The 19,870-nt window shown below is 31.8% G+C and overlaps 2 protein-coding genes across 5 annotated transcripts in view; both read left to right on the plus strand.

Annotated features, from left to right (window-relative positions):
• Positions 1 to 2,892, plus strand: part of LOC136976290 (serine/threonine-protein kinase unc-51-like) — an 87,789-nt gene extending 84,897 nt beyond the window's left edge. For all 4 annotated transcript variants that reach the window (XM_067271548.1, XM_067271556.1, XM_067271533.1 and 1 more), the window contains one exon: positions 128 to 2,892. In XM_067271548.1, coding sequence (XP_067127649.1) covers positions 128 to 201 — 74 coding nt within the window. In that variant the 3' untranslated portion in view covers positions 202 to 2,892. The remainder of the gene's footprint in view (positions 1 to 127) is intronic.
• LOC136976268 (uncharacterized) overlaps positions 1 to 14,775 on the plus strand; it is a 122,214-nt gene extending 107,439 nt beyond the window's left edge. Inside the window, exon 2 of the mRNA XM_067271494.1 lies at positions 13,716 to 14,775. Coding sequence (XP_067127595.1) covers positions 13,750 to 14,775 — 1,026 coding nt within the window. The 5' untranslated portion in view covers positions 13,716 to 13,749. The remainder of the gene's footprint in view (positions 1 to 13,715) is intronic.
• Positions 14,776 to 19,870: the final 5,095 nt, after the last annotated feature.

The raw sequence follows: 19,870 nt of genomic DNA on the forward strand, positions 1-19,870 counted from the left end.
CATATATCTGTAAATTTTTTTTCTTAAGATTTTGCACATATTTTTATGGCGTAATAATAGTATATTAAATTATTTAATTTTTTATTATTATTATTTCAATCTTGATTAATATATTATTTAATTTCAGATAAAGATGCAGTGGAAAAAAGGCTTTTCGTTCTACACAGCCAAGGATACGTTATAGCGTACGATAGTAATTGAGGTTGTGTTTTAGATTTACTGAATTATCTATAGAAGACTTATTTCCAAAAATACATCATTAGGATCTCGTAAGGCACTGTTATTTCCTTGTGATACATTTCATCTAGTTCCATTTGGCAACTGTGATTGATTATTTTGGGTAATAGTGTTGTATGGTCAAACTTTAGACAGATCTTGTGAATACTTCGTCCAATAGACAATTTTCTCTAGAACCCTATCTATAAGTGTAGAATCGATATAAAATATTATATTGTATCCTCTCCAAATTAAACATTGCCTTTTTTTTATTATTGTTTATTATATTTACAATATTTATTCATTTTTAATGAAGTATATTTCCTAAGCCAATTATGATTAAGTTTTCATTATTTAAGTTGGTTTTATTAGGAAATATTTATGTACTGTATATGTATATGTCAGTTTCTTCATTGCTCGGAAAGAGACTGAAATTTGAATGGAACCGTGATTGATAAAGTCGATTTTTTTAAATATTATATATATTACATAGAAATGTTTTTATGACATTTTGCATGTAATTTCAATGATTATAAAAGACACGATTATTGCTGCAAACTACTGCATCCTTTAAAATTATTATAGATTTTTGGCAATTGTATGTGCCTTTAAATTGTTAACGGTACATTTGTGTGCTAGTCTGATTTTCTCGAGTCCACATTTTGTAATGCCGAGTGGAACTTTACTTACGAACCGTACGTTGTAAGTTGTGAATATTTCTTGAAACATTGATTGTTTTCTCGACCCTTGTGCAGTGGCCGTAAAGAGGAGATTTTATTTTGTGAAAAATGTGGACTTTATGAACTCAAAAATATGCTTAATCTTTTGTTGATTGCTTGACTATTCGAAGAAATATTCAAATAAAAACTTAGATAAGTTTTTATTTGAATATTTGTTTTTCTTGTAAGATATTTTAGATTTTTATATATAATACTTTAAATATTAATCATAGTAACTTTTTAAGGATATTTTACACTGCCACTCAATACAAGGGGTTAGGAATGTCAGTTATCGTAATTTGATAATCAGTTCGAGAATTCATTTTGAATAATTTTGACACGATGGATATTATTGACGCAAGACTTCAACATTTGCTCGGTGATATCTTATTGATATATTTATCACAAAAAATATTCTATGCTTTTTTAATTTATAGTCAATTTGTATTTACGGTTTCTAAGAACATGTTTATATACTGTAAATGAGTTTAGTTTTTATATCAGAATTGGTTTGAATGCTATGGATCAGAATATATACTTCATACATTAGTGAGTCATAAGTGTCGAATAGTTAAGAGTTCCGTACGTTTGCTTTGATTTAAATGTCGCATTAGTTTTATCATTGCTTATTCCTCATTTTTAAGTACTTTTAATGTGTGTATAGTGAATGAATGAGCACTAGTAAATCTCACTTCTAGGATTTAATTTTTCTCTTCATAAGTTATTTATTTTTTTATATGTTTGTCTTGTATATTTTGAAAAGCATAAAGTTTGCTTAAGTCTTATTTTGTGATATGTATAAATTTAAAAAAAAACAGGAAAGATTTTTTAAAGAAAAACCAAAATTTGCCTGTATCCTTTTTAAGAAACCATTTCGATTTTTGCATAAATTGATACAAACTTCCAAGTTAATGACCAATTGATAATTTAAGAGCTTATATTTCTTGTATTATATTTGTTGTAATCCGAACAGACCACTAAAGCTTTCCGACGATTAAATTTTTCTACTTTTCATATGCAACAAAAATCACAGTAAAAGTAATTCTATTCTAAATGAACGTAACTGTAAACAGTATATATTTACAGAATTTAAAATTGTTAATAAGTGCCATAATCCAATCATCTCTGGCCAAGAATCATCCTTTGGCTTTTCTATATATACACATACACACATAACCTTGTTCATTAAATCTTCATGGAAACAAGTTTACATTCACTTGTTCCTTTTTCTTTTTTTATTTTTGTAAATTTGTTTCCTTAAAATACTAAAAAAAATGATGTGTGCCTTTGTAGTAAATTTTTAACTGGTATTTGGTTTGATAGAATGAATGAGTAGAACTTAACACGTCGTTTGTAATTTAATTAATTGAAAATATTTAAGATAAAAAGGGAAATTTGCAATATTACAACAGTTTACAAGTATTACAAATAAGCATGTTTTCTGAAAATTAGCAATAGTTGTCATCACCACAAGACAGTTTTCAAGAAAAACGCTAAAATTATGCAAGAAATAAGTACTTTTTACGACTCGTAAACCGATATTTTTCTTAATTAAGCGCATATTATAGATGCCATTCTCGAATAAAGTAAAAAAAAAAGTTCTTTCCACCGATTCGTAACAATAGCCAAATATAAATTTCTACTACGGGAATTTAAAATACGATTTAATTTCGAGTGCAAAAGTTAGCGTCGTCTCCGTATATGATCTTGCATTAACGATTTTGTCAAATAGACCGTTTTATATAAAATGCATCACGGGTATACATGAGAATACAAGCACCTGTGTGTATGCAACCTTGTATATATTGTAGAATCTATTCCTGTATTATAGTCCTTAGAGACTCATTGAGGTTGATTCTAGAAGTGGTTTAAATTAAAGCACAATGTAATTATATGGCATGTATACTTTGTGATTGTACATCCATTTGTAATAAAATATAGATAAGTGATAAAAAAATGTATTGTGTTTTCGTGAGTTATTTAACCCCAAAAGGACGCGTTAAAACTACTTAAAACTACCCTTTCAACACCCTGCATATTATATAACAGGGGTGGGCAAACAAGAGTTCAGTGGGAGCCGAAATGTAGGTTTTGCAAAATGCATGGGAGCCACAGTTCTGTACTGTCGTGATGGGTAGTATGGTAAGGTGAGTACGCGATTTTATTATATAATATAAAACAAATATTGAATTTTTTAAATAAACATATTTTCACAAAATTATAAAAATAATAATAAAAAACAGAAATTAACACTTTCAGCAAGAGCCGCATTTGCCCATGTCTGTTATAATGTAATAATGTTATAATGTAACAAAAAAATATGTGTAATACATATTAAATATAAAAGGATGCATTAAAAAATGTACAGGGTGCACCCGGATAAACGTTAAAGTGATGTTTCCGGCATTGCGTGAGTATATACAAAATATACGTACTAGTTCCAATGCGATGTTTACAGTAAAATAAAGGAGCACGTGTAAATCCAAGGCATCTCCCAAGCTCGAGGATAACGGGAAAAAATCATTTTAAGACTCGGGCACAGCATACAAAGAATGTCCGACTCTAAAGGATAAAATTCAACGTTGCCTAAATTAATAAACAAGCGGCACCAGTCGGGGTTTCGTCGATGAATACGGGTTCTCTTCAGTGAAAAACGTAGCTAGTGTCGCGTATTTTACTCGAATTGCGGCGCGCGTAGAGAGGAGGATTTTTAATTGTAAATACGCCAGTAACAAGTAATATTTTCATTGTCAGATCCCACTCGAGATAGGCTACACGACTCTAACTTCATTTCGTAATCTTCACCCCCATTCCCCGAGATATTAAACAAAATATACGTCCCCACACACGGAATTCCTCTTTGTAATTTTGTTTTACTTTTATGTTGGGGGTCTCAAAACTTTTGGAGATTTGCAAAAATCCCGGAGGATCAAATTTGACACTGTTTGTAATACTTTAGGGAAACTATTATAAGTCTCTTTCCTACAAGCTTGATGACTTTAATACAAGGTCTTCCTTTCTTACAGCATGATCTCAGCCAAGTTAATTGCACTGTTTCCAAATGACCAAGTCCCAACCAACAGTTCCCCATGTAACACCAATTATCCAGAGAAGGCAACGGGAAATCACTCTGGTACTCGTTTCCCCAGGAATTACTGGCGCAAAATTAATCGATTTTTCATTATCACGTGATAATGGAAAATTGTACATTTGGCAATTGACATACCTCTTGAAAGGCCCTCTATTTAATATTTATGGAAAAAATTCGTTCATCAGCCCAACTTAGTAGAGTGCTACATTAAGGTTTGGCTGTATATATGTATATCACGTTATAATAATATATATATATATACTGTACAATTAAGCATTATTTAAACATAACCATGGTGACAAATAGGAAATATTTTTATATGCGATAATTTTGTATATTTTATGATCGATACTAAATACAAAATACCGACAATTAAGAGCCTCAGGCACGCACAAGAATGTATTTAACACTAGGAATCTAGTATTTTTTGAAATACAAAACCTTTTATAATATCACGGGATAGGTCCTGTAGGCTGTACTTGTATATATTTATACGAAGAGAGTCCCGTAAGTTAACGATCGTCTAGGGCAGTGATTCCCAAACTTTTTCGATCCACCGCCCCCTTTGTTCCGTAAAGTTATACCCAACGCCCCCTAACTCATTTTCTCTTGTGTGTGAAAGGATTGGAAATATTCTTAGGAAAACTTTTCTATGAATCTCACACTTTGTATCCTTGCCGTACATTGTTCTCAGCATCTGGAAACCATTAAACGCAATGTTTCCTCTTACCCGTTTTAAAACTATTGTGAAGATATCTGTTTCCTCAATAAATGGATTTATTGGCCTACGAACCAGTGTATCAATGGTTGTTGCTTCACAGTTCAGCCATTCGTCCGATGAGAAAAATTCTTGCCATTTCGAATTTAATGTTTTCCAGCACAAATATTTTAATCTCCAATCGTCCTGTTGACAGGCAAACTCATATACATAACACACGTCCTTAACTCTTAACGGATCGGTCATGAAAAGTCGACACGCTTTATTCAAATTACGTAGGACAAATCGTTTGGTTACGAAAAATGTGTCCGTTGCATTCTTCATTGACTTTAAGGTTTTTCGTCCTTCTTCCAGATATCTATAAACAGAAAATGCGATTAAAAAGGAACTATAATTCGAATCACAGTATACGATTTAAAAGTGATGGTAATTATCGTTATAGCAGAAGATAACGATTTTCTTGCAATTTAGAATATGTCAAGGTAAGTATTTAAAAGATAATTACAGAAACTCACTCTTTGATTTGTTGCAAAATATCCGAGGAGTATGGTAAGTAAAAAGAGATTGATGTTTTGTTTGAATAAGGACGTAGCATGCATTTTTGTCTTTCACTACATTCACACAAAATGGATTTTGAGAAATGGATCCGTTGTTTGTCATTGCAAAATACTGTAATTTGATTCATTTATTTCAAATAAATTTTAAACATGCGAAATTCTGTAAATAATGTATTGTAAATAATAAAATTATTGTCGAATTTACAGTATTGTTTCGTTATAAATACCTACGTAGAGTATTCACTATAAAGATTAATCGTAATTAAATTTAACGGACGTAGAGAGATATGCAATAAGATGTTACTCGCAAAATAAGGATTTCGAGGAGACATGGTTCATTCCAGACAGCATTTGTGACATTACGTGCCCAAGAAAGCACGAATCGCTCTCGTGTTGGTTGTCTTATGTGAATCGAAGTGCATACTTTATTAACGCAGCAAGAAGAATGAATACAAATATTCGATTTATTTGTGACATAATTGTTAAGGAAGATTGTTTTGTCAACAAATTGTATCTTCCTATAACACATTGCAGGAAAGAAGTAATAACTGTACTGTTGAAGTTTTCTGTTAATTTGAAGTTACCGACGAAATGGCTTTTTATAGCAGCATGTAGTACAAAACGGATGTTTTATTGAGTGGTCCTCTACGGATTCTAAAGTTTACATTTTATCGACTGATTGTTAAAATTTTTAAGAAAGACATCATTGCAGAAAATAAGATAACAATCCGTCCCTCGGCAAATTACTACAATCCGTTCGAAGGAATTCAAAGTTTTAAAGATTTGAAATCTGCATTGAAATTCAAAGATGAATTTGACTACATCTTCTTCGATGTTATGCCTTATTTTAAAAAACGGATACACAAATTATTTATCGCTTTTATTATATAATGTTCATCTCGTAATATTTACAAAATTATGCGATTTCATTTCGAATGATTAAATTTAATTTTCACTCTCGAAGTTTTTTGATTTATTTACGTTATGTTTTGATTGTATTCATCCTGTAGGCCCTAAGACAGCCTTTTTATTTCAGACCCATTGTATCAATATATTTTTCCATGCTCGCAATTGGACATCTCGGTAGTGAAAGACGGAGCGCAACACATTTGAATCGAATTATCAGTGAAATCAATGGGGTTTTTTTCTGGATTCGATCGTGTCTTCACCTTTTCTGCTGAGCACTTTCAATAGTCGAATTCAAAGTAAGGTCAGACCAAATACCTTTAATAACTGTCGGTACTCTTGAATTTTCTTAGCGTCTAAGCCATACATATGAAAAACCGACATTTCATTTTTTAGATGTCATATTCTGGTTACTACTCACTATAAACAAAGCTTGAAAAAAAGCAACCTTTCTTTCAAGTGATGTTCTTTTTAGAATGAATTTTAACATCAAAAACAAATTACAATTTATGAAATTATTTTTAAAAAAGCGATATTAATTTTAAGTGCGGAAAGACTTTCATCTCAAATTGTTAAATAATTTGACTTTTGACAATAAAAATAAGTGCAAATAGAGTAAAATTTAAGTCGCTGATATTTTATTAAACATTAAACACGAAACACATTATTATTAAACACGAAGCACAATAAAACAATACTGGAATGCGGTTACAATTTTCTTGGTTCGAAGTGAAATATTCGTTGGTTGTTCGCAACAAACCATCGATAATGTCAGAAAGTTTCAAAACCAAGAAAGTAGAAAGGTCACGTGACGCTAAAAGTGAAGCCACTGGTGCAAAACATTTTGGCATTGATAGACTGAAAATAATACGAAAACAATTGTTTTGAGTCTATCATTTCCGCTAGGTACAGTTCGCTATGAAAAACAAGTTTCTTTAGATTGAGTTTTGATAAATTCCTACAGTTTTTAAGACAGTTGTCGGTGATTTTTACTTTACAAATACGTAATACGTAATAATTATTTATTATTGGATTGTGATCAAAGTTATTATTTACATTGTCAAATAGCTTGTGCGATAGAATGGGATATGTCAGATAAGCTATATAACTTTTTCTCAAAGTATTTTATTATTTCGTGTTGGGTATTTAGAAGGCTTTGTAATGATGAACTAGGTCGCAGTGCTGATTAGAAAATAATTTAACTGATGCATATCTGATTGTAGCCTGTATGCAATTTCTAATGTTTTTACTTTCCGCGGCTGTAATATATAACAGAGGAAAAGTAAGGCTATCGGTCAATAAAATGACCCTTTCATTTTTTTATTTTTGGACTCAGAAGACTTTGAAACGTCGATAAATTCAAAACAATTCTGGTGGTTTTTTCTGTGTATATGGATGTTAGTGTGCGAGGAACACGGTTCTGTTCACTCCGTTCGAAGCTAAATAACTTCTGTGCTTTTTGTCGAAAATTTCTGAAATTTTGCAGGGAGGTTTGTTTATTAAGTGGACTGAAGCAATTAAATTTTGGAGAGAAAAGTAGAAGGGGGTAAAGAATACAATTTGTAACAAGGATCGCTAATCATAACTGTTGTGAACAGAACCTAGCCAACTCGAAATTAAAGTGTTTTTGACAACAGACTTTTCTGTAATTTTTACTTTGAATAACATTTTACATAGTTCAGGTTCGTAAATAAACGTTGAATTTAGTGCGCGGTAGGCTTTATACGTAAGAAAAAGTTTACTTTTAAAATTTATGTAGATAATTGAAATATATTAGACATAAGCAATTTAGATAGGAAATGTTTTGTTGACGATAAGTTAATTTTCAATACACTTTTAAATTATAGAATAAACTTGAAATTTGTTTTGAGAAGTTTCGTGGTACTTATCCTGGACTGGATGAAATTGTCCTTTAATGGACAATTTCAGAAGGCTTTTTTCTATGCGCTAAATGAGAACATATCCGGAAGTATCTATTTTAGTTTATTTATGAGATAATAATTGAAATCCCGAAAAATGTTACTAGCTACATTTTAAAATATTGATTAATGTCGATATTCTAGATTTGTTCCTAAACATTTTTAAATTATCGAATTTAAATGAAAACTACTAAATTAAAATGAATATCTTTTTACTTTTAGTTAGAATGTATGAAAGTTATATGTAAAATATCGTTAAATTATGATAAACTTCTAAATATGTACTTATTGGGTATACTCATGTACCTCGTTAGTGCTGTATATTTTCAGTGATTTATATAATTTAGTATTGAAGTATTTATCATAAATTGCTTAAATAAAAGGAAACGTGAATGACTTTTTTGCTTTTTACAGCTTGTTCCATTAGTTTTTATTACGGCAGCCGCTACGACAGGAATGGTCTCTTCTGTTATGTATCATTTATTTTACAACTTGGATGCAAGGTACGTGACGTTTCATAAAATGTAAAATTCCTTTGAACACTTTTTATTTTTACTTTAAATGAATTGAACGCTTCCCTTTTAATACACAAAACGTTTATTACATTAAACATGTTTTTTAATGTCTCATTTCATATTTACTTTTGACATTTTTAATTAGAAATGTATAAAATTATAAATGAAATAACAAATTTATTCTAATATAAAATTACAGATTTGTAAAAGGAAACAATCCGAGATGGGAATTGGTGGATCCCGAGAAACCACAGAAGGTAGGATTTTAATATGGATTTCTATTCGTATTAAAAAGTTTGATTTATTAACTATATGAAGAACATTTTGTATAGAAAAGTCCTCCATTCTGTTATAGAAATAATCTTATTTCCTTTTTATAATAAAACGATGGGCTCTTTCCGGATTATATATTATTTAAATGTGTAAATTAATTGAAAAGTTAACTGTTCTGCAATTTTTTTTCGATACAATATATAGTACAATTTATATTTAATAGCTACTTTGTATTGAAAATTTATTTTTTTCAAATACCACTTTTAAAGTATAAATTAGATACACACTTCTAATTATCATTTTGAGGATCGACAATTGAAATGATACAAATGAAAAAGTGTAGACACACTTAAAAGTATGAACATTTTATTATTCAACAGGTATTATGAACAAAACGGCTTTTTAAAAATATTTTAAAATAAAGTTCGAGTGTAATATAAATATAAATTTTAATTAAGCACATATACATATATTTTCCAGCTGATTGCGATCGATCAAAGATGGGAGCGAATTCCCTAATTGGATGAACTTCGCAAGGTTATTGGGCCTTACGAACCAAAATAAATGAGAAATTCGTGAATTTTATCGACATTTGTTCGGTGTATTCTGTACAATTGCTTCCCGAACCTTTAACTGATTAATAAATATGTAACATTTTAATGTAAAAAATGTATTTAATAAAGTAAATGTTTTAAATAAAAGTTTCTGAATGAATTCTTAAATTGGCTTTTTCAAACAGTCACTCTATAATACTATTATAGTTTTAAATGGCAAATAAAAATTACTATAAAAATAATAGATTATAATTCATTTAAAGAACATCAATAAAATCAGTCATAAAAAACAATATAGAGCGTCATAAAATATAATTGAAACATACATATATATGTATGTATATATAAGTGATATTTAACGTGGTAAAAACTTATATTAAATTGATATATTTCAAATTTTATAGGGATTCTACTAAATTATTTTGTTTTCTGATGTTTTTCTAAATTTCGATATATTTAATATACTGAAATTGACAATTTAGTTACATTGTTTTCAAGTAAACCCTTAAAGCTTGAAAATGTTAATCATTTTATATATCAAACGAATTTTATTATAAACTAAAATATTTACAAAATAAAATATTTTTAGCCGCCAATTACGGTGACAGATTCGCGACAGATCCTTTTTATATAATTGCAATAATTTGTAAGTATTGGTGTGCTTCGTGAACATTTTAAACACGTTTGTTTACAGCACTATAAACTTTAAAAATTACCGGTAATTTTTAAATTTTGGTTACAAATAGCACACTTGTGATTACTTGAAGGCACGCGAATAAATCGGCAATTAAACAATTACTAGCAACTAGTGTAAATACACTCCTACACTAAAACTCTGCGCTTTCATTCACTGAAAAATAATGTACTGTAATTTTTTAGTTACCGTGATTAAAAAGTTGCCAGTGAAAGCACTCACACTTAAATGAATTTGTCCAATTCTGTCAACTAGAACTCCTGTAACATTCTAGGCGTTACGAGTAAACAAACAAATTTCCAAACTATTCAGCATAGTGCTGTAATATGATACGGTACTTTAAAAATACGATGAATTTTAACTAATCACCATTAAGTGATTTACCGACAGCGCACTCCATACAACGCAGTTTGTTAATATTCTTCAGTTCTATATCCATGTTTTCATCTTCCTCAATAATAGTCAAATGAATATAATCACTGAACATTGTATTCTGAGCGTGGCTAATATGCTGGCTGCGTGAGGTTTTCTGGGATTTTTTTACTCGCTTGTCTAACAAGTGAATAGAGACTGGTTTTCCATATAAGACCTTCCTGGAGACATCTTTCCCTTTATAGACAGCACATATATAACGATGCATTAAACTGCCAATCCAACATTCACTTCTCTCGTTAGATGATTTATTTAAAAATTCATAATTTATTAGAAAATATTTTCTAGTGAATTAAGAATTTACAAATCAACTGGTTATGAAACACAATTTTAGCTTAAGACAAAAGACGCTATAGGTATCGATGCAGAAATCAGCAAGAAAATACAAACACTAATCGATCAACGTCTTCTCAATATCTGGCAAACGATTTTCCTTAGTCGGTAAGACTCAGTTGTAACAAGTGACAAGTCAATCTGTCTTAAGATATTGTAATCTTGCTCAAGCTTTCATAAGAGTGAGCCACAGAACTAAGTAGTTACCGTCATTTTCTGGAATTTGACAAAAACTTGAAGGAGAACGATAATAGTGAAGTTAAAACTAATGAATTCATAAACGAGAGATTTCATCTAAAGCCAAAAAGGATGAGGAACCCACACGACATTTGTGACATAAAATAATGTGACCACATCTTGACAATTTGCCTGGGAAAAAAAAAGGATAAGGTAATTCTTTTGAGTAACCATTACTCACAAGAGAGCGTTACAACAGACAATAAAAAGACATCAGACTCGTCAATCTTTTACAAGACAAAGTACGAAGTAGACGTGCTCGATCAAGTGTTAAAAAAGTAGTGTAAAAACGCGAAGTCTTCATTAGGATACGCAGATTTGACACCGCTCTCATAAACACAGGGATGCTCATCCTCAACTTAATGGTAACCAACAAGATCATTTTTAGTGTGTACATTATCTTGCAGATGGTAGCAGGACCACGTTGATGAAAGAAAAGAAAACTATCGGTTGTAAAAAGTAAACGGGGACGTCTCTTTACTTTCAGAGAAGAGGTACCCTCGTCATCAGTCGTAGCGGGCACACGTGCCAAAAGTGACAAAACAAAAGATTCACTTTAGCGATGACAAAAGTTTGTTTGAGGAATTTTAATGTAAAATTCGTGTTTTGTAAGGATTGTGTGCATAAATAAGCTTCGAAGAAAAACATTTTACTTTCTTCCATTTTTGTGTTTGTTTTGATTTTTAATAATTTTTTAATTTTATTACATGGATGCGTAGGAATAACGAAGAACGTTTCAGTAGATTGTCTATGCTTCTTGGGCAATAAAACTTGAAAATATTACTCAGACTAAATGTCACGTTTATTATTCAAATTATTATGCCTTTGTGTCCTTTATAATAGCTGAAATTTATCTTTGTATACTAGTACATTTATCAATTAACAGGACTTATTATACTGGAATATTATGGATGCAGATACAAAGTCTTACTGATCAGAAATAATATTTTTTTTTAACAGGTTAAACTTAAATAAAAAAATATTATTTCTGATCAGTAAGACTTTGTATCTGCATCCATAATATTCCAGTATAATAAGTCCTGTTAATTGATAAATGTACTAGTATACAAAGATAAATTTCAGTCACGTTTATTAATTAAGATCATATATAACTGTCTTTTCGTTCAGTACATTTGGCAGTGACCTAGATTTTTCAGGGACTCATCAGTTAATAATTTTATCAACAAATATAACAAAGTTAAATTTTTATAGAGAATACAAAATATCCATGAACAAAAGATTTCACTTTGGTAAGTGGAATCTATTGTTAAAGGAGAAAAATAAAAAAATTTAATTTAGCAGAATATAGAAAATGTTCTAATAGTGTCTGATACTATTTACTGATTGATCGTAAAATAAACCCTATTCATCACTGTCTAACACAGGTACTTAGAAGTTCAAATGCAACCAGATCCGGTGTGGTGACATTTCGGGACATGCGAAAATTAGGAAATCATTTCCTTAACAAGTGATACTAGAAATCACTTATGACATATTTGGCGCTTTAAATATAAAAATATAATTTATAAGAAAAAAAATTTCTCTGCACAAGCACACTCGATACAGCCATATTCTGAATAGAAACATGGCTATAATTCTTGACATTCTAATCTAGATGATAGATATCACGTTGCCGGAACGCGGCATTTCATACGAAGTTGATTTATGATAACAACTACAAAGCTGTAACTGTACTTCGCTATTGCAAAAATTTAGAAATAAAACTATTATTGACTCACAAGTTCTAGAGGAAAAAAAATCACACGATTTTAGGAAACTGGACGTCTAAGATTTCAGCCTGATAGAGGGCGCGAACCTGTCATTTTGCCTTCAGGTTTTACACTTTCCGAACGGGATTAGATTGAATAATATCCTCTAAGAGGATATATAGCACGAGTGTCTCGTACAAATAAAATGTTCGTTGCATGCAGCGCCAAAAGTGCAAAAGTGATGTGTGTTGGTAAAAATAATCGTACGTTTTTTGCGTGTGCTGAAATATCACAATTTAATACTTCGTTGCATTTTGACTGCTAAATATGAGTTAAAACTGATAAAAGTTATTATACAGCTTTAGCCATCGTTAAATTTAATTACGATTAACCTTTAAAGACAATGCTGTTACAAAGGTTTTTATAACGAAACAATACTATAAATTCGACAATAATTATCGTTACATTATTTACAGCATATCGCATTGTTGAAATTTATTTAAAATAAATGGATCTGATTACAGTATTCTGTAAAAACAAACGACAGATCCATTTTTCAAAATCTGTTTTGTGTGAATGTAGCGACAGAATAAAAATAATGCTACGTTCTTATTCAAACAGAACATCGGTCTTTCTTTATTTACCACACTCCATGGATATTTTACAACAAATCAAAGAGTGAGTTTTTGCATTTATCTTTTAAATACTTACCTTGACATATTCTAATTTGCATGAATATCGTTATCTTCTGCTATAACGATAATTACCATCAGTTTTAAATAGTAGGCCCTATACAGTGGTTCTAATTATAGTTCCTTTTTAATCGCATTTTTTGTTTATAGATATCTGGAAGAACGACGAGGAACCATAAAATCAATGCAGAATGCAACGGACATATTTTGTGTATGCAAACAATTAGGTCTACGTAATTTAAATCATGCCTGTCGAGATTTCATGACCGATCAGTCGAGAGTTAAAAACGTGTGTTATGTATATGACTTTGCATGCCAACAGAAAGATGGGAAATTAGAATATTTGTGCTGGAATATATTAAGTTCGAAATGGCAGGAAATTTTTTCATCGGACGAATGGCTGAACTGTGAAGTAACAACCATTGATAGACTTGTTCGTAGGCCAGTAAATACACAAATTGACGAAATAGACATCTTCACAGTAGTTTTGAAATGGGCCAAGAAAAGAGTTAATAATGAAAAATCTCTGAGGCGAGTCATGGAACCATTCCTTCCGTACATACGATTTCTGACAATGCCGGAATGGTTTCTGGAATCTCAAGTATTCGTCGAACCAATCTTGACGAACGTAGAAAGAGATGCAATAAGATGTTACTTGCAAAATAAGGATTTCGACGAGACATGGTTTATTCCGGACAGCATTTGTGACATTACATGCCCAAGAAAGCACGAATCGCTTTCGTCCTGGTTGTCTTATGTGAATCGCAGTGCGTACTTTATTAACAGAGTAAGGACAATGAATACAAATATTCGATTCATATGTGACATAGTTGCTAAGGAAGATTGTTTTGTCAACAAATTGTATCTTCCTATAACACATTGCAGGAAAGAAGGAATAAATGTACTGTTGACGCTTTCTGTTAACTTGAAGTTAACGGAGAAATGGCTTTTCAAAGCAGCATGTAATACAAACGGATTTGTTTTATTGAGTGGTTATCTACGGATTCTAAAGTTTACATTTTATCGACTGATTGTTAAAATTGTAGAGAAAGACATCATTGCAGAAAATAAGATAACAATCCGTCCCTCTGCAAATTACCATAATCCGTTCGAAGGAATTCGAGGTTTTAAATATTTGCAATCTCGATTAATCTGGAAATTGAACGACAAATTTGACTACTACTATTTTGATATTATGCCCTATTTTTAAAAACTGATACTCGAATCATTTTTCGGTTTTATTATATAATTTTAATCTTGTAACATTTGCAAAATTATGCGTTTTCATTTGGAATAATTAAATTTAATTTTTCTATCGAAGTTTTTTGAATTATTTAGGTTTTAACTATTGATTCTATTCATCCTGTCGGCACTAAGAAAACCTTTTTATTTCAGGCCCATTGTATCAATACATTTGTACATGCTCACAGTTGGACGTTTCGGTAGTGAAAGACTGAGTACCACACATTTTCCTCATATTATTAGTAAAAATCTATGGGGTCTTTTCTGGAATTTGATCCCGTCTTGGCCTCTTCGGCTGTCCATTGTCTATAGATGGATTCAAAGTAGGGTCGGAAAAAAATACGTTTAACAACTCGAAACGAACAAAACCAAATACTTTTAATAACTCACGATACTTTTGAAATTTCTGAGCGACTAAGCCATACGTATAAAAATCACGACACTTCGTCTTTTAGATGTCATACTGTGTTAAATAACACACGGAAAAATAATTCTCCTATCCTCTTTGACGTCTGGAAGTGAGAGAGGATAAGAGAATTATTTTTCCGTGTGTTATTTAATAGTACAATTGGGTAAAGACTAATTATCTGACTCCATTGGTTTTTTTACATATTTTATTAAGTCATATTCTGGTTACGACTCACTATAGACGAAGCTTGAAATAAGCAACATTTTCTTTTCAAAGTGATGTTCCTCTAGAAATCAATTTTAACATCAAAAACAAATTACAGTTTATTACTGAAAATTAAATTATTTTAAAAACGCGATATTAATCTTAAGTAGAAAAAGACTTTCTGCTTAAGATTAATACTTTTATTAAATTGTAATCAGCTGGAAAATATATGTATATATGCTTAATTGAAATCTATATTTAAGTTTCACTCAGAATTTATTTTTAAATAGTTTTGAAAAATCAGTTTGTTCATAATATCTGTTGAATAATAATACAATTAACACATTTTAAATTTAAGTGTGTCTACACTTTTTTCATTTGTATTATTTCTTCAACAGAAAAATTGTTTATCTTACACACTTCTAATTATCGTGTTACTCTAATTTATACTTTAAAAGTGGTATTTGAAAAAAATGACTCTTTTAATAGAGAATTGATATTAAATATAAAGTAGATATTACACAGGAAACGTCAAAAGAAAAACGCAGAACGGTCAACTTTTAGATTAATTTTAACATTTAAATAATGAAGAAACCGGAAAGAGCCTATCTTTCTATTAAAAATCAAAATCACATTATTTTTATAACAGCACTTTTCTAAACAAACTGCTTTTCGCATAGTTAATGAATCAAACCTTTTAATACGAATAGAAATCAATATTAAAATCCAACCTTCTGTGGTTTCTCGGGATACACCAATTCCTATCTCGGATAGCCTCCTTTTACAAATCTGTAATTTTATATTAGTGTGAAGCTTCGAAAATAGGTCTAGAATTTGTGCAAAAAAGAAAAAGAAAATTTTTTAAATAGAAACTAATAATTATAATCATTAAAATAATTTTATGTTGTAAAAGGAAACCGTCAAACGAAAAAAAAAGGAAAACGAAAAATGAATATTTTATGTCCATAAAAGAACATGTTTGTAGAAATATCCGAGAAAGTCGGTTTTCTCAGATTGAAACAATACATTAATTTGAGTACTGAGATCGAACATCTTCGATACGAATCGAATTGTCAGTCGAGATCTGAATTCCGATCTTGTTACAATTCGTGACGATGGGGGGACCAATTGTAGAGTGGATACAAGTCGGCATCGACCTATCGGAATGTTCGATCTGGGACTCAAAAGAAACTTATAAAAACCGTCAAAGAAAGGATGTGACGCTCTCTCGGTTATTAGTTATTAGTTCTTAGTTTTGGAGTGCTTCGCTCTTGGATATTAGTTGCTGTTCAACAACGAAAAGTTGTTCGACGATTTAGGATAGATTTTTGCCATCTCATCTCGGCAAGTATCGTACAAGTCCCGCCGCCGGAAAATCATTCCTGCTAGTTGTGTTGTGCGCCCCGAGGTCCACGTTCTCCTCCTCATCTTAGCAAGAAAAAGAAAAACCGATCGTCTAATTGACTGAACATTTTTCACGCAGACTGAGTCACCCAACGGATAGGCCTTACGGAGAAGAAAAAGAGTAGTTATAAGCGCCATTTTTAATACTTGATAAAAGGTTTGCGATGGAAGTCCTGTCTACGTGAATTTTTCCATTCCCACACGAGAGTGCTGACCGCTAGGTTGTCGTGACATGTTCTCCCATCTGGCTAACCTCACATTAGAATAAATATGTTATGTACATAATATATAGATGATATATAATCGAGACGAATTAATGATGATAATAATAATAATAATAACTCTCCCGTTATCACCACCTGGTTGCGGTGAGAGAGCCCAGTAATTTTACTGATCCATAGGGCAATGCAGGCTGGAGCATAAGCTCCTGGTAGAGACACCCATGCCAGTGAGGTCTATGGAGAGAAATGTAGCTAAGAGTGATCACACCCACATTCTGTTGAGATATTTATTATGGTAATAACCAGATCAAAGTGTGATACCGGCTCGGACGTCGCCCGGGTTAACAAGGTCCGTGTTCGTGGGTTAGGCAGAGGCTCACGTTCGAAAAATAGGCCACAGTCTCCCTTGGTTACTGGTGGCGAAAGCAGCACCGGCCCAAGCATGGCTACTGCAGTGCCCTCAACACATGTGAGGAACCAACCCAGCCTTGGTGTTTCTGTGGCAATGCATCAACAGACCACAAGGGTTGGAAAACCACGCTAACGGATGAAATGGACAGTAGAAATGAACGAGTTTATCATGCGTACTTACTACACCATCACAAAACTCGAAACAAACATGACAACATAAAGACAACAACTACACCATAGATTCACGCAACAGTATCCTCATCTCACTGTCACCGAACAAAGGGTTGTTGATCAAAAAAGAACAATTATACACAACAACCTTATTCCACAAACAACACTTGAACGTATCAAACAACAGATTGCTGATCAAATACATCAACAGACAGAAACATCTAACATTAATAAAGATTATGTAAACTGTCAGGATAATCCAGCAACAAGCATTGCTAATAACACACATACAACAATTACCGCTGAAGATACTACAGACACTTCGTCATCCATCACTGATAACATAGTCATGGATTTAGTTAATACGCTCTCACTTATATTTCAGGAAACACTCACTAAATATACAAGTACGAATCCCACACGTAGACCACGAATACCAAAAATCAACACGTCAAAAGAAGTAGGAAAAACATTAAATTATGTAAACACTCACTTACTACCACACTACATTCATTCAATTTCTATACTCTCAGACATTCATACATTAGTTTATGCTGGGGCTGTCACAGTAGTGATACACCATGGACTGAAAGTACAATCACAGACAAATACACAGAAAACACAATTCTATCACAAGCCTGCCTGGCAGAAAAAAATAAAAACACAAATAAATGACATTAAACAGCAATTAGGTAGGCTGACACAATACACTAAAAACAACATAACACCCAAATTAAGGAAACAGCTCAAAAACATTTTCAAGAAAATAAAAACACACACAAAACACGATCATCACAATGCACGCATTACAGAATACATCGATACACTAAAACAAAAACTTGCTGCCAAAGCACGTAGACTCAAACGATACAAAATATGTACACTACGAAAACAACAAAATATTTTATTATTTACAAACAATGAAAAACTCTTCTACAGACAAATCAGCACCAAAACAAACACTGATACACAGCACAGTAACACATCAACAGAAGAAGAACTCACAGCATATTGGTCTTCTCTTTGGTCCAGTGCTGTCATGCACAATGCTGATGCAAGCTGGATCGAGGAGGAGAACAGAAACTTGCACAACATACCAACTGAAATGCTGAAATAAACATATATGATTTTTAATACACTGTAAACAGAACACACAACTGGAAGACACCTGGTGTAGACAACATTCACAATTTCTGGTACAAAAAGTTTACATCACTGCACCAGGAACTAGCTAAACACCTAACACACATCATCATCAATCCACAAGACATGCCAAATTGTTTTACTCAGGGCATCACCTACATGAAATATAAGAACAACAATACCACAGACCCCACACAATACAGACCAATTACATGTCTTCCAAAACACTACAAATTATTGACATCCTGTATCGCAAACAAAATATACAAACATGTTGAACACAACATTCTTAGGGAACAACAAAAAGGTTGCCGTAGAAACCACAGGGGATGCAAAAAACAGTTACTCATGGATTCAGTCACTCTACGGCAAGCACACAAACAACACAGAAACATACACATGGCATATATAGACTACAGAAAAGCATTGGACAGTGTTTCACACAGTTGGCTGCTTCATATCCTACACATGTACAATGCAAATGCAAATTTTAAAGCTGCACCCTGGCGTCGGTATTTTAAAATTTCTTTTTGTCGATTTGTGTATGTTTTTAGTCTGGAGCGCAAAATAAATGGTGGTCCCTCTTGGGCAGACTTGTCTTCAATTTGATTAATAATAATCTCGCCATCGGTCGGAAAAATCGACAAAAAGAAATTTTAAAATACCGACGCCAGGGTGCAGCTTTAAAATTTGCATTTTCCAGCGCTTGTTCCAGCAGATAAAAAAGCGGAAACACCCACTGGCTGGATGGTTAAAGAGTAAGACGTCTGCGTGTCACCGACTCCTAGTTTTAACTGGATGTTTGTGTTTTTTAAAGGACTTTTTTACCTTTGGCGACATGAAGCCTAAAAAGGAAGGCCTGTCGCCATATGTGTATGTTTTTAGTCTGGAGCGCAAAATAAATGGTGGTCCCTCTTGGGCAGACTTGTCTTCAATTTGATTAATAATAATCTCGCCATCGGTCGGAAAAATCGACTTAAATAACTCACAAAACTTTGATAGTGAAGATTAAATTTAATTATTCGAAATTAAATTGCATAATTTTTTAATGTTACAGGATGAATATTATATAATATAAGCAAAAATTAATCTGTGTATCC

This window comes from Centruroides vittatus, unplaced genomic scaffold, assembly GCF_030686945.1.
Source record: "Centruroides vittatus isolate TY-2023 unplaced genomic scaffold, ASM3068694v2 contig_1110, whole genome shotgun sequence".
Taxonomy (NCBI): Eukaryota; Metazoa; Arthropoda; class Arachnida; order Scorpiones; family Buthidae; genus Centruroides; species Centruroides vittatus.